Here is an 18,265-nt window from a genome sequence, read left to right on the forward strand (position 1 = left end):
TTACTCTTACTCTTGGCTCTGCACTCAGGAATTATTCTTGGCGGTGCTCAGGGGACCATATGGCCATATGGGATGCTGGGAATTGAACCTGGGTCAGCTGCATGCAAGGCAAACGCCCTACCCGCTGTGCTGTTGCTCCAGCCCCCACTGTTTTAATTTTTAAAGCTGCTTTGGAAGGAGCTGGATAGTATAGCAGGTAGACCACTTGTCTTGCACATACCCACCCTGAGTTTGATCCCCAGGATCCCCTGTGGCTTCCCAAGCCCCCGCCAGGAGTGTGTTCCCCGAGCGCAGAGCCAGGATTAAGCCCTGATCATCGCTAGGTGTGGCCCAAAAACCAAAAGAAAAACATTTTGTGTTAGGAATCAAAATAAATTTTCTCTTTATTTTGCTAAGTTGAATACTACAGGTCCATTTTTATAATGTCACAGCTTTTGCTGTGGTCCCCTCAGTAGAGTTTCAAGACGAAACTGAGCTAGGGCCAGGGAGATGCTTGAGGGGCCAGAACTTGTGCTGTGGGCAAGGGAACCCCCAGTTCAGTCCCCAGACCCCACTGGGAAAGCTCAGTAGCTACAGCACTTGTTTTGTTCAGGTTTGATCTCTGGTTCCTCATGTTCCTCTGAGCACTGCCAGGGACCACCCCTGAGCATGGAGCCAGGAGTAGCCCCCTAGACGGCTGGGTCTGGCCCCAAAACTGAAAACAAAAATTTATTTCTTCCTGCTTGCTTTAAGTTTAGTTTGCCCTTATTATTTTTTTTCTTTCATGGTGTCTTAAGGTGGAAGACTTGAAATCTTTCTTCTTCTTAAGAAAATAGATGTTTATAGAAGCTCCTTCAAGTCCCTGCTTTAGCAGTGAATGAAAATACCAAAAATACACATTTGGGTCTTTTCATTCATTTCACGGTATTTTCTAAATTTCCTTGTGCTTTGCTTTTCTCACTTTACTGGCTCTTTAGGAGCATGTTGTTGAATTTCCACCTCTTTTGTGTTTCCCTGGTTTTTCACAGTGATTTCCTAATTTCATTCTGTTATGTTCAGAAATGTACTCGGTGTCTGTCCATCCGTCTCTCTCTTTTGAGGTCTGTGTTCCAGACTGGCCTATCCTCTCTCCTGTTGAGAACATTTCGTGTGTCATATGTCGTGGTGCTTGACAGCGGTCATGGATTGGGACCACCGTACCCAAAACTCACTCACCCGGCCATGAGGCACCAGAGATACCAACTGTGCCCTCTTGGCCCCACCAGGAGTGCCCCCCAGCAGAGCTGCTGGCACACAAGGATTGAACCCACTACCTTGCGCTTAGAACTTTGACCTTTGAGGGGTCACCAGGCCTGGAGCCAAGTACTGGCAGCCAGGACTTTTCAGTGATGTCTCAAGGGTCCCTGAGGCTGAGGGATGTCAGTTGAGGCCCAGTGAGGCCATTCGGTAGGTTAGTGAGGACTGTCCAGTCATCCAGCCCAGCCTCTGGTGTGTGCCTTGACCTTCGTGGGCCCTGACGCTGGGCCAACCTTGGGCCCCTGCTCTCCCCGCCCACCTTCTCAGATGGAAATGCGAACTAGCAACGCTATCTCTCGTCCAAGGCTGGGAGAGAGATAAATGACGGAATGCTTTTGCCAGGCTTTGCCCAGAGCTTGGCAAATAGTTACGGGAAAGTTGCACACAGAAATCTTCACTGGTTACATTTTATGGCTTCCTACAGTTTTCTAATCTGGTGTTTTATAAATAATGATGGGTGTATTTCACATAGGAAAGACCAGCTTCTGCAATCAGTCTAATCGTGACCAAAAGAATGCTTAAAAAATATTTTGTTTAAAAATAATTGTTATAGCACAGCAGAAAGCACCACAGTGAGATCTGTCCTTTGGGGGGAGAGCAAAGCATATGTACACCCACAGATTTGGGGTGCTTCCTGCCTGATAACCCCCACTGAAAGCAAACTAAAAGTTCACCAGCTGGTGAAAGACTCTGGAAATGGTGTTCGAGCCTTCACAGTAGTGCGATCCATGCAGTAGCATAAACAAATCCGAGAAGCATGCTCGGGAAAGATGCTTGACAGCGGAGAGTAATTCTGTGGGGCTGGGGGGACCTTCAGAGGGCTGGGGTGCAGGCTGGCATGCAGAGTCTAGCTCCATCCCCACATCCCAGGGTCCCCCCCAGCACTGCCAGGAGAAATCCCTGAGCATTGCTAAGTATGGCCCCCCAACAAAAAACAAGTAAATACTGGGGCAGGAGAGACAATACAGCATAATAATAAGGTAAGAATCATGTGCGTTCCTTACATATGGTCAACCTGGATTCAATCCCTGGCATTCCATAAGGTCTCCTGGGCCTTGCCAGGGGTGAGCCCTGAGCACAGAGAGTAAACCCTGAGCACCTGCAGGAGTGGCCACCAAACAAAAAGAAACAAAACCAGAAAAAAAAATAAGCCCCCCTGCATTGCATGTTCTCCCAAGCACAGTCAGGAGCAAACCCTGAGCACTACCAGGTATGATCCACACCCCCCTTCCCAATAAAAAGAAAGGAACCTTCTCTTTTTATTTATTTATTTTTGGGTCACACCAGAGATGCTCAGGGGTTACTCCTGGCCCTCGCTGTACACTCAGGAATTACTCCTGGTGGTGGTTGGGGAACTATATGGGATGCTGGGGATTGAACCCGGGTCGGGCATGTGCAAGGCAGACACCCTCACCCCTGGGCTATTGCTCCAGCCCCACCTTCTCTTTTTTAAAAATGCACAGATATGTTACTGAAAGGGAGAGGAAAGAGATCTAGACAGAGAAGAGGACCTCACTCAGCAGAAGAAAGGAATGACCCACCCCCAGTTGGAATGTGGGTGATTCCGGAGTGGAATATGCGTAGTAATGCCAAACACAGTAACAACAAGTCTCACAATATTACTGCGCCATCTCGATCAAATCGATGAATAGTGGGAGGACAGTGACAGTGACAGTTTTTTTGGGGGGTGGCATGCCCTGCTATGCTCAGGGCTGACGCCTGGCTCTGTGCTCAGGGATCACTCCTGAGCTCAGGGGACTATATAAGGTGCCAGGGGTTGAACCTGGGTTGATTGTATGCAAGGTAAGTACCCTACCTGCTGTACTATCTCTCCAGCTACTTACTTTGTTATTTAAATGCTTGGAGGCCTTGGTGGGCCAGGGATCACCAGTGGCTTGAGCGCACATCCAGGCATCACAGAACTGGGGGCACCTTGCCTGTCCAACAGAGGCCGCTGTGCCCAGGACAGCAAACTGACTGGGAACGGACCGCGTCCCCAGCTTGCCCGGTGACCTTGGGCGACCCCTAGTGGTGTACACCATTCTTGCAAAGATGTGTTTTGCCTCGGCTCTGTACCACCAGATATTGCCAAGACAGTTTTGCTTCAGGTACTGGTAGAAATTAATTCAGTATAATCTTTGCAGAGTGACTTGCTACCTAGCTACCAAATCTGCACTTGCATGGAGTAAGCCCTGATCACTTTCAGGAGTGGCCACCAAACAAAAAGAAACAAAACTTGCATGCAGGTGCGGCAGTTTCTTTTAAACCTTTTGGTGTATGGAATGGGGCTTCATTGACCAATGACTCCAGTATGTCTTGTGACTTATGAGGTCCTGATGGCCTATTTTATTAGCCATTGGGGTTTTGCCTTTACTTGAAATTGAAATTCCTATGAGAATCTTCAGAGCTTTATTTCCATAACAGGAAATTTTTCATTTTCAGATCATATCACATTCTTCTATCTTAATTTTTTTTTCTTATTGAGTCATACCTGACTATACTCAGGGGTTATCCTGGCTTTGCACTTAGAAAACCACTCCTGGTGGTGCTCCGGGGACCAGATGAGATGCTGGGAATCAAAACTGTGTCGGCCACATGCAAGGCAAATGCCCTACCTGCTGTGCTATTGCTCCAGCTGTCTTATTGATTTTTATTTATTTTTTAATTTTTTGCTTTTTGGGTCACACCTGGTGATGCATAGTGGTTACTCCTGGCTCTGCACTCAGGAATCACCCCTGGCAGTGCTCAGGGGACCATTCGATTCTGGGAATTGAATCCAGGTCGGTTGCATGCAAGGCAAATGCCCTACCCACTGTGCTATTGCTCCAGCCCCTGATTTTCAGTCAATGCCTGGGCATTTTCAAGGGCACTCCTGGCTTCGTGTTGGTTTTGGGATAACACTAGGGGTACCATGTGGCTCTTGGATCGAACCTGGGCCTCCCACATGCAAAGTATGTGCTCACTCAGCAATCTCTCTGTGCCACCTGTTTGTGTGTGTGTGTGTGTGTGTGTGTGTGTGTGTGTGTTACCAGGAATTGAACTCAGGATATCACACATGCAAAGCAAACGACCCTAGCACTGAGCCATACTCTGGACTTGTTGTGCAATTGAATTGAAGATTGAACCCAGGGCCTCATATTTGAAAAGCATGAACTTCACCACTGGACCGTATCCCTGACTCAGTGTCTGTATTTTAAAATTCATTTTATTTAATCACTCTGTCTCTGTCTGTCTGTCTCTGTCTGTCTGTCTCTGTCTGTCCCTCTCCGTCTGTCCCTCTCCCTCTCTCTCTTCCTCTCCTTTTCCCTCTCTCTCCCTCTCTTTCCCTCCTTCCCTCTCCCTCTCTGTCTCTCTGTGTCTCTGTCTGTCTGCCTCTCTCTCTCTCTCTCTCTCTCTCTCTCTCTCTCTCTCTCTCATTTGGGCCACACCTGGCAATGCTCAGGAATTACTCCAGCTCGGAACTTTGGAATAATTCCCAGCCTAGTAACTTATGGGGTACTAGGCAAGCGCCTTACCTGCTGTGCTATCTCTTTGGCTTCTAAGGCCCCTAAATTTTTCATTGTCATGTAATCAGCACCACCACTCAAATATACAATATCCGGCCCCTTTTGTGGCCACTCGGGGGTCATTCCTGGTGGCATTTGGGCACTGTGTAGTGACAGGGATTGAACTGGACTTTGCTTCTTTACATAGCTTTATGAGTGGCTTTAAAGTCACATTAAGGCAAAGTAGATTTTTTTCTTTTTAGGTCACATCCAGCAATGCACAGGGGTTACTCCTGGCTCATGCACTCAGGAATTACTCCTGGCGGTGCTCGGGGGACCATACGGGACGCTGGGAACCGAACCCGGGTCAGCCAAATGCAAGACAAACTCCCTACCAGCTGTGCTATCACTCCAGCCCCTAAAGCCACATTAATATGTGGTCATTTTTTATACTCCAGGGAGAGGTAAAACACTGTATGTGGCTGCGGTTGTCTGTTATCCTGAGTGTGTTTTGCTGATGTCCTGAGACTTTTGCTCTGGGGCAGGGAGACGCTCAGTGGCAGAGCACAGGCTTCCCTGGGTGAGGCCTGGATTTGGTCTCATTCTGCCTGGCCCCCACAACAGTGATCATTAAGGTATTTGCATCTCACAGGTGGCTCTTCGCTACCTACATCTTTGTTCTTTCTGTGAAATATGTTACTTTGGTTCAAAGTTGTAATTGGCATGGATAATCAAGATAGTGTGAGGAACAACAGCTGCAAAGAAATGGGTGTTTACATCAATGACTGGGTCGTGTCCTGGCAGAGTGAGCTTGGGTCTAGAAACTGAATGAGAGTATAGTGCTACCAAGCTTAAATAGAGAAGATTGTCAAGGGTTTGTCAAAATAAACTTTTGCCTGGGTTTACAGTGCCTGCAAAGAATGATGTTGGGAAAAGGAAGAAGAACTGCATCAACATTCGGGCAAAGTTCGTTTTGATTCAGTGAATTTATTCCTAAGAAAGATCTTGCTAATGCTTCATTGCCAAATGTCCTATTAACGGAAGGTTAGAATTTGCTTTGTGTTCTGTTTATTTTTGTTTTGTTTTGTGGCACCACCCTGCTGTTTTTAGGGTTTGCTCCTGATGTGTGCTCAGGGATCACTGTTGGGAGTGCCAGGGATTGGACCTGGGTTAGCTACGTGCATGGCAAGTGCCCTGTCCAATGTACTATCTCTCTGGTCGTGTTTGTTATTCTTTTCTCTGTTAGACTGGATTACTAGAGTCATCTGGTATGTTACTTCCCTAAAAGGCTAATCTTTCCTGTGTGGGAGAAGTTTTTTTTGCTTTTTGGGTACACCTGGTGAAGCACAGGGGTTACTCCTGCTCTGCACTCAGGAATTGCTCCTGGTGGTGCTCAGGGGACCATATGGGATCCTGGGAATCAAACCCGAGTTGGCCATGTGCAAGGCAAACGCCCTACCGGCTGTGCTATCGCTCCAGTCCTGAGAAGATTTTCTTAGAAAACTTTTTTTGTTCTTTAATTTTATATATATAAATATATATTATATATTTATATATATATATATATATATATATATATATATATATATATATAAAGGGCTGGAGCGATAGCACAGCGGTAGGGCGTTCACCTTACAAGCGGCCAACATGGCCGACCTGAGTTCGATTCCTCCACCCCTCTCGGAGAGCCCGGCAAGCTACCGAGAGTATTCGATATGCCAGACACAGTAACAACAAAGTCTCCAATGGAGACGTTACTGGGCCCGCTCGAGCAAATCAATGATCAATGGGAGGGCCTTTACCTTTTACCCTTATATATATACATATATGTATTCACATTTTAATTTTAGTTTTGAAACTCCCTTTCTCCTTGCCCTTCACAGTGGTTGTGGTCGTGACCAGGGGTCGCACACACACCATTCCGGCTTGCCCAGTTCTCACCGTGGTGGTTCAGTGGGATCAATATCAGAAAGGGGAGCTGCACCCTTGAGCCTGATTCTCAGAGGTTTGCTCTCCTTCACCTGCCATGTGCACCCCTGCACATAGGAGCAGAGAACATTTTTTGTTTGCTTTGGGCCACAGCCGGCATACTCAGGGGTTATTCCTGCCTCTGCACTCAGGGATCACTGCTGGCGGAACTCAGGGGACCATCTGGGATACCGAGGATCTAACCCCACTTGGCCGTGTGCAAGACCAGCGCCCTTCCTGCTGTGGGCTACAGCACTGGGCCCAAGCACTCTTCGTGGAGACCCCCAGGTTGTGGTTCCACTTGCAAACTCGATCCCACAGCCCGAGCGTGGTGCTTCTGTTTCTAGTTGCGTTGCTTGCTGCGGGTTTCTCCCAATTTTTGTGGTGCTCGCACCCATCTGGTTCTGCTCTAATGCAGGGCTGGGGTGCAGCTAGAAATTGCCCATGACAGGGGGATTGCAGACAGCAGAGCAGCTAGGAACATGCTCTGTGTGTGTGTGTGTGTGTGTGTGTGTGTGTGTATGTGTGTGTGTGTGTGTGTGTGTGTGTGTGACCCCCACCACCTTGCAGGGCTGGTGCTGTACCTGCTGCTATTCCTGTGGGCCTGTGGAGGGACTAATGATGTGGAAAACTTTCAGTCTCTTCTTCCTTTGTGGGTAGGTTTTGATTTTGGTTTTGGAGACATTCCTGGGACTTCCAATTCAGGGGTTGCGCTGTGTGGCACTCAGAGGACCAGATATGCCAGGGTGTGTGCAGGGCGCCCAGGTCCTCTGCATACAGAGCATGTGTCCCAGTCCACTGAACATCTCTCCAGCTTTCAGCTCTTTTCTTTCTTTTTTTTTCCTGCTTTTTGGGTCGCACCTGGCAATGCACAGGGGTTACTCCTGGCTCTGCACTCAGGAATTATTCCTGGCGGTGCTCGGGGGACCATATGGGATGCTGGGAATCAAACCCAGGTTGGCTGCATGCAAGGCAAGCAACCCTACCTGTTGTACTATCGCTCCAGCCCCAGCTCTTTTCTTTTTTAGGGTCTTGGTGGTGCTGGATCTGACCCCACCTTGATGTCAGCCGAAGACCCAAAATCTGCATTGCCAGGTGAGTGCCTTCACCCCAGGGCTGCCTTTCCGGCCCAGTTTCCCTGCATCTCGACTCATCGAACCCATCGCTCTTCTCCCAAGGGGCACCTGGGTCAGCTGCCAGGCTGGAGTCGGGAGGATGTGTCACTGTTCCTCAAACATGGCCCAAGTAAAACAAGTGGAACGAAGCCCCAGCCGAGGCAGCAACTCCTTGGGCCAGACCCCGCATTCCCGTGGGGGAGGACACCCCTCCTTCCTCTACCCTGAGCACCCAGGGCGTTCCTGTGGGCACCCAGGCCGGAACATCCCAACCAGCGTGGGGTGGTCCAGGCTCCCGTGTCTTCTGTTCCTCCTACACTGCTGCTTCTCGAAGGCCTTTGTCACCCCTCGACCTCCCAGGGCATCTGGGTGACCTTTAACCTGGGATCTGGTGGGTGAGGCCAGTGCTCTAGGAGTCCAAGGGGTCCCCCAGAGCCTCCTGGGTCAGCTGCAGGACGTGGGGGACCAGGCTGAGGGGTTCCGTGTCCCGGAGTCCAGAGCCAGGCTCTAGGCTTCAGGCTGAGCCTGCTTGGGGTGATGCTGTCTGGTGTGGACATTGGGGCTCCTGGCGTCCAATTTGGAGGCGAGAGCAGGGGCTTGTGGGGGCTCTGACCAGGCTCTGCCTGGACCTGGTGGGGTGTGAGGGGATACAGGGCACCCCTTGGCTGGCCTCCAACTGGTGCTTCTTCAGGGGAGAGGGTTTGACCGCACTGGCCTGGCCACTGCTCCCAAACTTCACTGGGGTCTGACGTCATGTGTCCAGGCATGGCTGGACCCCACCCCGCGGTGCCCCACACCCTCTGGGCGAGCTCACACTACCCCTGGCCCTCAGGCTCTGCCCCTGCTCCTCAGCATCCTCACAGCTCTGGGACCCCTCCCCCCACCTCTGACTTCAGGGAGACGCGTCCAGTCCACCTCCACCCCCAAGGCCACTGGGGACACCCTTCTTCCTGGTCCCACAGCCTCCCTGTCCTCCTGGGACCCCCTGGCTATCCAGGAGCACCGAGCTGCCCCACGGCCTTGCACCCCCATTGGGACGTCCCAGCCAGCTGCTGGCTGGGAAGCCCCCCAGCCCCACCCATTGCAGGCCCCCAGGGGAGGAGAGGCAGGAAAGCTGCGTAGGGCCCCTCATTTCACCATGGACACACAGACCCGAGGCCGTGCTCAGTGCTTAGTACTCAGCCTTCTATTCTGTTCACTCCTGCCTGCACTGGGCAGACCCGTCACTGCTGCCTCTGGGGAGGGGGAGAGGGGAAGGTCTGTGGCCCAGCCTGGGGTGCTCGTGGGTTTGTAGTGGTGCTGGGAAGGGGCCTGGAGGGCCTGGGTGCGTGCACGTGAAGTGGGGTTCCGGATCAGGACCGGGATGCAGGGCTCTTCCTGGGGGGATCCCCAGGTGTAGGGGTCTCTGAGAGCCTTCTTGGGGTGCCCGAGTTGGGGGTTCTCTCCCTGGGAGGGTGGGCATGAGCCTCTCGCGGATACTTGGGGCTGTCTCCTCCCCTTCTCTCCAGGGAGGCTCCCTCAGGAGGGCCCAGCTCATGGGGGTGGGGCTGCAGCCGGGGGCATGGGGGCACGGGGAGGTCGAGGGGGGGGCTTGGCCTAGTCGTCCTTGTCCTTGGCGCCATGCTTGAGGATGCGCGTGAACTCCACATAGTTGAAGTTGCCCTTCTTGTCAATGGGCGCCTCACGGTACATCTCGTCCACCTCCTCATCTGTGAAGCGGTCGCCCATGGTGGTCAGCAGCTCCCGCAGGTGGTCCTCATGGATGACCCCTGGAGCAGGGCCCAGGGGTGAGTCGGGGAGGGGAGCCAGGCCAAGCCCTGCCTGCACCCCTACCTGGGCCTGCCACCTCCCACCCCCCTCCTGTGCTCTCTGCGGTCCCCCAGCGGGGAGAGTGCTGTGGGAACTGTCGGGGGGGGGGGTTGGGGGTTGGGGGGCTGTGCAGGGCATGCTGGGCCTCTCCTGCCTTTAGAGTTCAAGCCCCCTGATGCTAGCGCTGGAGTCCACCCACGAGTCACTCCACCTCCCTCGGTGCCTATTTGGTTTGGGAATGTGGAGGGCTGACGTCAGGACAGTGTTCTGATGTGCCTGGGCAATTGGGGGGTGTCTGTGGTCTCCCTCCCCGCCCCCTTCCCCCGCCCCACACACACACAGTGTCACATTCCAGCTGGAACACAGCTGGTCCTGCTCTGCTCTGGCCTGGCTCAGTTTAGCTGGGGCATCGGACTGGGCATTAGTTTCTGTCCCTTCCGCTGGCCAGAGAACATTGCTTTCTGGTTACTATAGGGGAGTGTTTGAGCTTTGCCGGGGGGCTATTCCTGGTTCTTTGCTCAGGAGTGACCCATGGCCATGCTCAGATGACCATACACGGTGCCAGGGACCAAACGGGTCAGCAGTGTGTAAGGCCTTACGCCTGCAGTATCGCTCTGCCCTCCCGAGCAAACCATGGCTTGACTTCCTGAAGGGGTCAAAGCGGTTAGAGAAGGGGGCGGCGGCGTGGCTCAGAGCACTTGGCCTGCGAGTGTGAGACCGTGGGTTTGATTCTGGCACCGCACACGTCAGTGAACAAGAGAGCAAACCGTGCTCAGAGTCTCAGCATGGGAGAGAACCAGGAAGCAGCCGTGCCTGAGCTCTGGGTCAGAACCAGCTGCTCTGGGTCTCTGCGGAAGGCCTGTCCTGGCCGTGGGGGGGCTAGGGGGTCCTGGCACACGCCCTGCGCTGACCTGAGGCCTCCTCGTCGAAGCAGGCGAAGGCGTTGCGGATCACGTCCTCGGGGTCGGTGCCGTTCAGCTTCTCCCCGAACATGGTGAGGAACATGGTGAAGTTGATGGGCCCCGGGGCCTCGCTCATCATGCCCTCCAGGTACTCGTCCGTGGGGTTCTTCCCTGCGGGCGGGGACACGTGAGTCTGTGGCCACAGCCCGGCCTGCTCCAGCCCGGTGGTCCCCTCCCCGCTGACCCCAGAGCCCCACAGGTTTGAGGAAGGTCCACATATATCATGTGTGTGGGGTGAGTGCGGGCAGCCCTATTCCGAGAGCTTGTCCGCTGCCTGTTTCTGCCAGGTGCTGGCAGTACCCACACGGCTCAGATCAAGCCCCCTTGCCCCCCACCACCCCCGGCACATACATAGCTCTGCACCACAACTCAGCTTTCATCTTTTTTTTTTTTTTTTTTTTTTGCTTTTTGGGTCACGCCTGGTGGTGCACAGGGGTTACTCCTGGCTCTGCACTCAGAAATTACTCCTGGCGGTGCTTAGGGAACCCGGGTTGGCCGCGTGCAAGGCAAACGCCCTACCCGATCTGCTATCACTCCAACCCCATCTTCTTCTTCTTTTTTTTTTTTTTCCCTTTTTGGGTCCTACCAAGTGATGCTCAGGGGTTCCTCCTGATTGCACTCAGGAATTATTCCTGACGGTGCTTGGGGGACCATATGAGATGCTGGGAATTGAACCCGGGTCAACTGCGTGCAAGGCAAATGCCTTCCCTGCTGTACTGTCGACATCCTTTTTTCGGGGGGGGGGGGTCCTGCACCTAAGACAGTGCTCAGGAACTATTCCCAGCTCTGTGCTCGAGGGTGGCTCCCAGCTGTCTTCAGGGGACCATGAAGTGCACGGGGCCGACCCTGGGGCTCCCTCGGGCTGAGCATGGGTTCTGCCCCTGGAGCTGTCTCTCCTGCCCCCTTGTAGGATGGGGCCTCGTGGTCGGTCATTGCTGCCACGTGCATGCTGGTGATCCTGAGGGAGATGCTCTGAGTTGGACCCGCGAACAGGAGCACCAGACTAAGGGTGTGGGTTTTCTATCTTTTTTTTTTTTCCTTTTTGGGTCACACCCGGTGATGCACAGGGATTACTCCTGGCTCATGCACTCAGGAATCACTCCTGTTGGTGTTCAGAGGACCATATGGGATGCTGGGAATCGAACCCAGGTTGGCTGCGTGCAAGGCAAACGCCCTACCTGCTGTATTATCGCTCCAGCCCCGGGGGTGTGGGTTTTCTGGGAGGTGCCCAGGGCTGCCATGGATCTCAGGCTTAGCACCCTGGGAGAGGGGGGCCTGCCTCCGATGTGGGAGGGTATGTCCATTCTGTGTCCCTGCAGGCTGGCTGGGCCCCCCAGCCTCTGGGGTCTCCGCACCCACAGCCCCGCTGCTCCCCAGGCCTCCTTTGCGGGTGGTCTGCTGGGGCGGGGCACTGAGAGGTGGCAGTGTTCCCCACTCAAGGTCTCCCGCTTCTGGGCATGTGGGTGGTCACACAGGACCACTCCCCCTGAGTACAGGCAGGGGACAGATGCACCAGAGCAGAGGCACCAGGGAGCGCTCAGGGCTGACCACCCGGGCTGTGTTCACTGTGATCCCCTCTTTCAGGAGGGAGGGACGTGGGGGCTGGGCACAGGCTGGAGGGCGTCCCTGGGGCTCAGCTTCCCCCATCCAAGCCTCTGTGAATCAGATCCAGTTCCTGAGCTCTCTGAGCACAGAGATGCAGATTCTGGGCAAGTGATGGGGCTGGAGGGGCCTGGGGGCCTCTGAAGTCAGGAGGTCCCCTGGCCACACCTCGAGGCCCCGGCTTTGTCTACAGGGTGGCAAGTGTGTCACTCAAAGTGGCTCCTAGAGGGTCAGATAGAGAAGGAAGCACCAAATAAAGGGTGTTGGGAGGATCCTCCCAGGATGGGAGACGCATGCTGAAAGTAGACTATAGACCAAACATGATTGTTACCCATTGCCTCTTTTGCAAACCACAACACCCAATAAGAGAGAGAGAACAAAAGGGAATTCCCTGCCACAGAGGCAGGGTGGGATGGGAGGATGGGGGTTGGGAGGGATACTAGGATCCGTGGTGGTGGGAAATGGGCACTGGTGGAGGGATGGGTATTTGATCATTGTATAATTGAAACACAAGCACAAAAATTTGTAAGTTTACAACTGTACCTCATGGTGTTTCACTAATAAAAATTAAAAAATTAAAAAAAAAACAAAAACAATAAAGTGGCTCCTAGAGGGCCAGAGCACTAGGACAGCAGGGAGGGCGCTTGCTTTGCAAGTGGCCAATCCAGATTCCATCTCCGGCATCCCATATGGTGCCGTGAGCACCGCCAGCAGTGATCCCTGAGTGCAGAGCCAGGAGTCAGCCCTGAGCATCGCTGGCTGGGGCGCCCAACCAGCCAACCAAAGAGAACAGCTTTACCTCGCTGACCTGCTCTAAAAACAGCAAAAAGAGGCAGAACAGGGGCTGCAATGATAGCACAGCGGGTAAGGCATTTGCCTTGCATGCAGCTTACCCGGGTTCGATTCCCAACATCCCATATGGCCCCCTGAGCACCGTCAGGAGTGAATGCATGCATTCCTGAGCCAGGAGTAACCCCTGTGCATCGCCGGGTGTGACCCAAAAAGTGAAAAAAAAAGAGGCAGAGCGGCTCTTAGAGGCGGAGTACCCACTCAGGGGAGCCCTCCAAGGCTGGGGCGCCCCTCCCTGCCCCTCGGGGCCCTCACCCAGCGAGGCCAGCATGTCGTGCAGGTCCTCCTTGTCAATGAAGCCGTCGCGGTTCTGGTCAATCATATTGAAGGCCTCCTTGAACTCCTGGATCTGCGATTGGTCGAACATGGCGAAGACATTGGACGTGGCCCTCTGGGGCCGCTTCTTGGTGGTCTTGGCCTTGGCCCTCTTGCTGGACATCTTGGCTTGTGGGGTGGGGGGGTTTCCCTGAAGGTGGAGGATGGGCATGGGGTGGGGGGAGGAGAGAGAGCTGATGACTGGGGCACTGGAGGGTCCCTGCCTCTTCTTCTACTTCTCCGGGGAGTTTCCTCATCTGGGAGCGGGGACCCCCGTTGTGGCCAGCGTTGGAACCCTTCCCCCCTGGAAGAGGGCAGACACAAAGACCTGAGTCCCCCCGCAGGTTTGGCCAAACCCTCAGGACAGGCTTGGCCCCACAGTCCCGCAGCACTCCCATGGGGGGCCGTGAGGGCAACGCCCCCACAAGGAAGAGCTGGACCAGCAGCCTGACACCCTCAGGGTGTGCCTTCCCCTGGTTCTGGAAAAGCCTGGGTGTGCAGCCCCCCACCCCACCCCTCCTGTCTGCTGTGCCCCTGCCCCTGTGGGTGACTGGCCTGGCCTGGACAGTCTCTCCTCCTCACTCCCCGAGCCAGACAACCCCAGGTCCTTGTCACCCACAGTCACACCTGATCCCACTTCTCAGCCGGCTCTCACCCCCAGTGGCCCAAACCTGCACCTCTTGCCCCCTGGAGGGTTCTGGGCAACTCCCGAGCCATGTTCACTCACCCATCTCCCTCCCCGTGTCTGCCATCCCCCCCAATCTGTGGGTCTGCTGAGCTGGGGTCCAGCTATCCCTCTGCCTCAGAATACCCCCCTCCCCCAGGGTTTTCCTTGGTCTCTCCCCCTGAAGGCTTGTCCTACGGGCGCCCCAGGGTGCTGGCCTGACTCTGCCCTTGCTGTGACAGGAACACTGGGCATGCTGTGTGTCCCCTCACCACCCCCACCCCCGCAGGGCTCAAAGCGGCTCCTTGGGTGAGTGGCTCTGAAGCAGCTTTGTCCAGGCGGCTGCCCCCACTACACAGGCTAAGAAACTGAGACCCACAAGGGGCACTTTGCCGGAACTGTACCCTGAAAGCTGAGAGTCACTGTGGCCTGTCGGAGGGGCCCAGGCCTGCTGCCCCTCTTTCCCTGGTCCAGCGTCTTGTTTCTTTGCCCCAGACTGTGTGGTTCTGAGCATCCTCGGAGCAACCTCTGGGCCTTCAGCCCAGGACCCTGGTCCTTCCTGCGACCCCCAATTTCTGCACCCCCATCCTGGCATGTCCCCGGGTTGAGGTGGGTGACAGACGGCTTCCCGGCCTGACCTTCCTGGACCAAGCCAAAGTAACCCCCACTCAGACCCAGGTGCGAATAGAGGCCCCACCCGGACTCTGTCCTGGATATCTGGGACATCCCTGTGGTGCTTGGCGGACTGTGACAATGGCGACCCCCCACAGATCTCCCAGGACACCTCCTGGCTGTGGGGCTGGGCCGGGTGGGCGCCCACGCCTCAGTGTCCAGCCACATTCCTGCGAGCAGCTGCAGTGTGGGTGGGGGCACAGGTTAGCGCCAGGGCCACGACCCCGGGAGTGTGTGTGTGTGGGGGGGCCCTCTCCAGCCTCTCTCCTGGCTAGGCGTATGGGACCCCCCCAACCCCCCCCCCCCCGCACCTGGCCCTGCACTCACCTGGAGAGAGAAGGCGCTGCGCGAGTGCGCTCTGTCGCTCGGGCTGTTGCTCTGGCTGTCTGTCTGTTGGTCTGTCTGTCCTCCCTTCGGTGCATCCGCAGCTGTGGCTCAGGCCCAGCCTTACAAGGCAGAAGAATGTGCACTGGGGGCGGGGCCGCGCCCGCCTTATTTGGCCTCCGGCCGTATGGAGAGATGGGGGTGGGGCCGGTTGCACCCCCAGGCTGTGGGGTGGGCAGGAGGAGAGAGCCAGCAGGGTGAGCGCCCCCCACTCCCCACCCCGCACCCCCAGACTGGGCTTACCAGTTCTCAGAACCAGCCCCTGCCCCCCAGAGTCCCTGCCCGGTGCCCCCCAGGAGGACAGGCCTGTCCATCAGACCATAGAGGGCCTCCTGGGTGGAGGTACCACCCCTGCTCTGTGGAGTGCTCTCAGTTTCCCCCTGAACGGGAAGAAGGGAAGTGGTGGAGGCCGAGAGGGTGCAGCTGGCCAGAGAGGACTGTGGTCTGGAAGGACAAACACCCCCTGCCCCAGCCCAGAGGCACCCCCATCCCTGGGACTGCAGAACCCGCAGCCTCTCCAGACTCCTGCGGGCTTTATATCTAACTGAGGGTGGGGGGCTCTGACGTAGCACACAAGTGTCCAAGGGGACGTGCCACCCTCCTCCTGCAGGGACACAGTCCCCCCCCCCCCCAGGGACCTGCCCCTGCCCCTTCCTGTACCGGGATAATTAGGATAGGGAAGGGACCGGGACGCAGGTTGATATGCTGTGACATTTGGGCAGTGCTGAGGGAACCTTGGAGCAAGGGGGGCTTGGCCAGGAGCTGGTGGCCTGAGTGCTGGTGGGGAGGGATGCGAGGGGAGAGAGCGGGCACCCGCAGGCTCCTTTGGGCCACTGTGAGGCTCTGAGCTGTGAGAATTCCAAGCAGAGGGAGCAGCCTTGGGTCTGTGGACCCTGCACCCCACTGGGCGGTGATGCCACAGACAGCAAGGGACAGGGCTGCGCTCAGCCCTGGTGGCAGCCTTCCAGGAGGGAGGAGGGAGGCGCTGGGGTTGGGGACAGGCCAGGAGGATGAGGCAGGGCTTCCTGGGACTGGGGTCACTTTGGCAGAGCGGCTGGAAAGAGAAAGGCCGTTTCCTGCCGGGTTAGGGGAGAGATGAGTCCTGCACTTGGGCATTGATTTTTGTCTTTTTTTTTTTCCCGGGGGGTTGTGGGCAGTGATGAGAGGTTTGGGTCACACTCGGTGGCGCTCAGGGCTTACTCCTGGCTTTGTGCTCAGGAATCACTCCTGGCGGGGATCGGGCGGGGGGGGGGGGGGGACCAAATCTGGGTTGGCTGAATGCCAGAAAAGTGATCAACTTTCGTACTGACAGTACACTCTGAGTACACTCCGTGACAGTGCACTCCCTCTCTGGCCCCTTCCAGAGCATTTTAATCAGTCCCAGAAGACATTGTGCCATCGGCAGTGACATCCCACCTCCCTTTCCTTCCTCCCCTCACTCTGGCAACCATGCAAGCATACAGATTCCTATCTGGGATTGGACCAGGAGGTGCTCTCGGGTGGGTATCCTAGAGATTGTCTCTGACCCTTGCTCTCTGGGACATTGTCACACCACGGGGTGTGACACAATGGGGTGTTCTGGCCCCCAGGTTTATACTGCTGTCTGATCTGGCTACAGCTTGAGGATTGCCGGGGCCAGAGAGTACTAGGGTTCAGGATCTTGCCTTGCATGTGACTGACCTAGGTTTGATCACTCAGGTCAAACCCTGCTGCACTGGGACCCCTGAGCCCTGTCAGGTCCAAACCCCTGTGACTCGAAAGATGAAAAGACAGTCACACACTCACATGCACACACGTGCACACATGTGCACACACACACCACACTCATACACATACACACACACACTCACACACACACACACACACACTGGTTCCTTAGTAGCCCTAGGGAACTTTTCTTTCTTTCTTTCTTTCTTTCTTTCTTTCTTTCTTTCTTTCTTTCTTTCTTTTTGGGTAACACCGGCGATGCACAGGGTTTACTCCTGGTTCTGCACTCAGGAATTACTCCTGGTAGTGCTCAGAGGACCATATGGGATGCTGAGAATTGAACCCGGGTGAGCCACATGCAAGGCAAACACCCTACCTGCTGTGCTATCGCTCCAGCCCTGGGAACTTGTTTCTTAATAGTTCCTTTGTGACTGGGTATTTTTTTTTTTATGAACGATTGTTTTCTGCAAATAGTTTAACTTCTGTTTTCCATTTTGGATGGGCTGGAGCGATAGCACAGCGGTAGGGCGTTTGCCTTGCACGCAACCAACATGGCCGACCCGAGTTCGATTCCTCCGCCCCTCTCGGAGAGCCCGGCAAGCTACCGAGAGTATCTCGACCACACGGCAGAGCCTGGCAAGCTCCCCGTGACGTATTCGATATGCCAGACACAGTAACAACAAAGTCTCCAATGGAGACGTTACTGGGCCCGCTCAAGCAAATCGATGAACAACGGGAGGGCCTTTACCTTTACCTTTCCATTTTGGATAGGCTCCCTCCGGCCATTCGTTTTCTTGCCAAACTGTCCTAATTGGAACCTCAGGAACAGTTTGAATGGAAGTGGCAAGAGCAGACATCCATCCCTGTATTGTTTCTGATTGTAGAAGCAAATTTTCTGTCTTTCATGCTTTCTGCCTTTGGGGGTGGTGGTATTATGTTTTGGGGACACATGTGGCCGTTCTCAGGGGCTGCTCCTAGCTCTGTGCTCAGGAGGGACCCTGGTGGGTTTTGCTGGACCATATGTTGCTGGGTATGGAATCAGGGTTGGCTCTAAGCAAGACAAGCGCTTTCTCTCCCACTATCCCTTCCACCTTTCACTTGTTTGTTGTGCTGTTTTGGGGCCACACCTGACGCTACTCAGGGCTTACTCCTGGCCCTGTGCTCAGCGATCACACCTGGCAGAGCTTAGGGGATCATGGGGGTGGTGGGAATTACATCCAGGTCAGCCACATGAAGGCAAGTGCCCGACCTGCTATACTATCACTTTGCCCGCCCCCACCTCTGCCCCCGTGTTTCACTCTTAAATGTGACATGAGGGAGGTTTTTCTGGATACCTCCTATCTGTGAGGAAGCTCTTTGTATGTGTATCTTTGTGTGTGTGTGTGTGTGTGTGTGTGTGTGTGTGTGTGTGTGTGTAGCATATACCTGGTACTCAGCACGCACTCCTGATTCTGCACT

At 54.9% G+C, this 18,265-nt stretch overlaps 1 protein-coding gene across 1 annotated transcript; it reads right to left on the minus strand.

Annotated features, from left to right (window-relative positions):
* Positions 1–9,022: 9,022 nt before the first annotated feature.
* MYL9 (myosin light chain 9) lies at positions 9,023–15,126 on the minus strand. The gene is made up of 4 exons (XM_056121493.1): positions 15,044–15,126; positions 13,321–13,531; positions 10,564–10,725; positions 9,023–9,612 (listed from the first exon to the last, which is right to left on the minus strand). Exons 2-4 carry the CDS (start codon positions 13,502–13,504, stop codon positions 9,440–9,442), a joined length of 519 nt encoding a protein of 172 aa, XP_055977468.1. The 5' UTR covers positions 13,505–13,531; positions 15,044–15,126; the 3' UTR covers positions 9,023–9,439.
* Between the last annotated feature and the right edge of the window lie 3,139 nt (positions 15,127–18,265).

This window comes from Sorex fumeus, unplaced genomic scaffold, assembly GCF_029834395.1.
Source record: "Sorex fumeus unplaced genomic scaffold, SorFum_2.1 ptg000044l, whole genome shotgun sequence".
Taxonomy (NCBI): Eukaryota; Metazoa; Chordata; class Mammalia; order Eulipotyphla; family Soricidae; genus Sorex; species Sorex fumeus.

What these genes read in the sequence shown, in the direction of transcription:
- MYL9 (XM_056121493.1), bottom strand. Translation starts at nt 13,504, where the DNA reads ATGTCCAGCAAGAGGGCCAAGGCCAAGACCACCAAGAAGCGGCCCCAG. An exon ending in CGACATGCTGGCCTCGCTGG is followed by an intron (nt 10,726 to 13,320) that starts GTGAGGGCCCCG and finishes CCCCGCCCGCAG; the next exon opens with GGAAGAACCCCACGGACGAG. An exon ending in CTTCGACGAGGAGGCCTCAG is followed by an intron (nt 9,613 to 10,563) that starts GTCAGCGCAGGG and finishes GCCCTGCTCCAG; the next exon opens with GGGTCATCCATGAGGACCAC.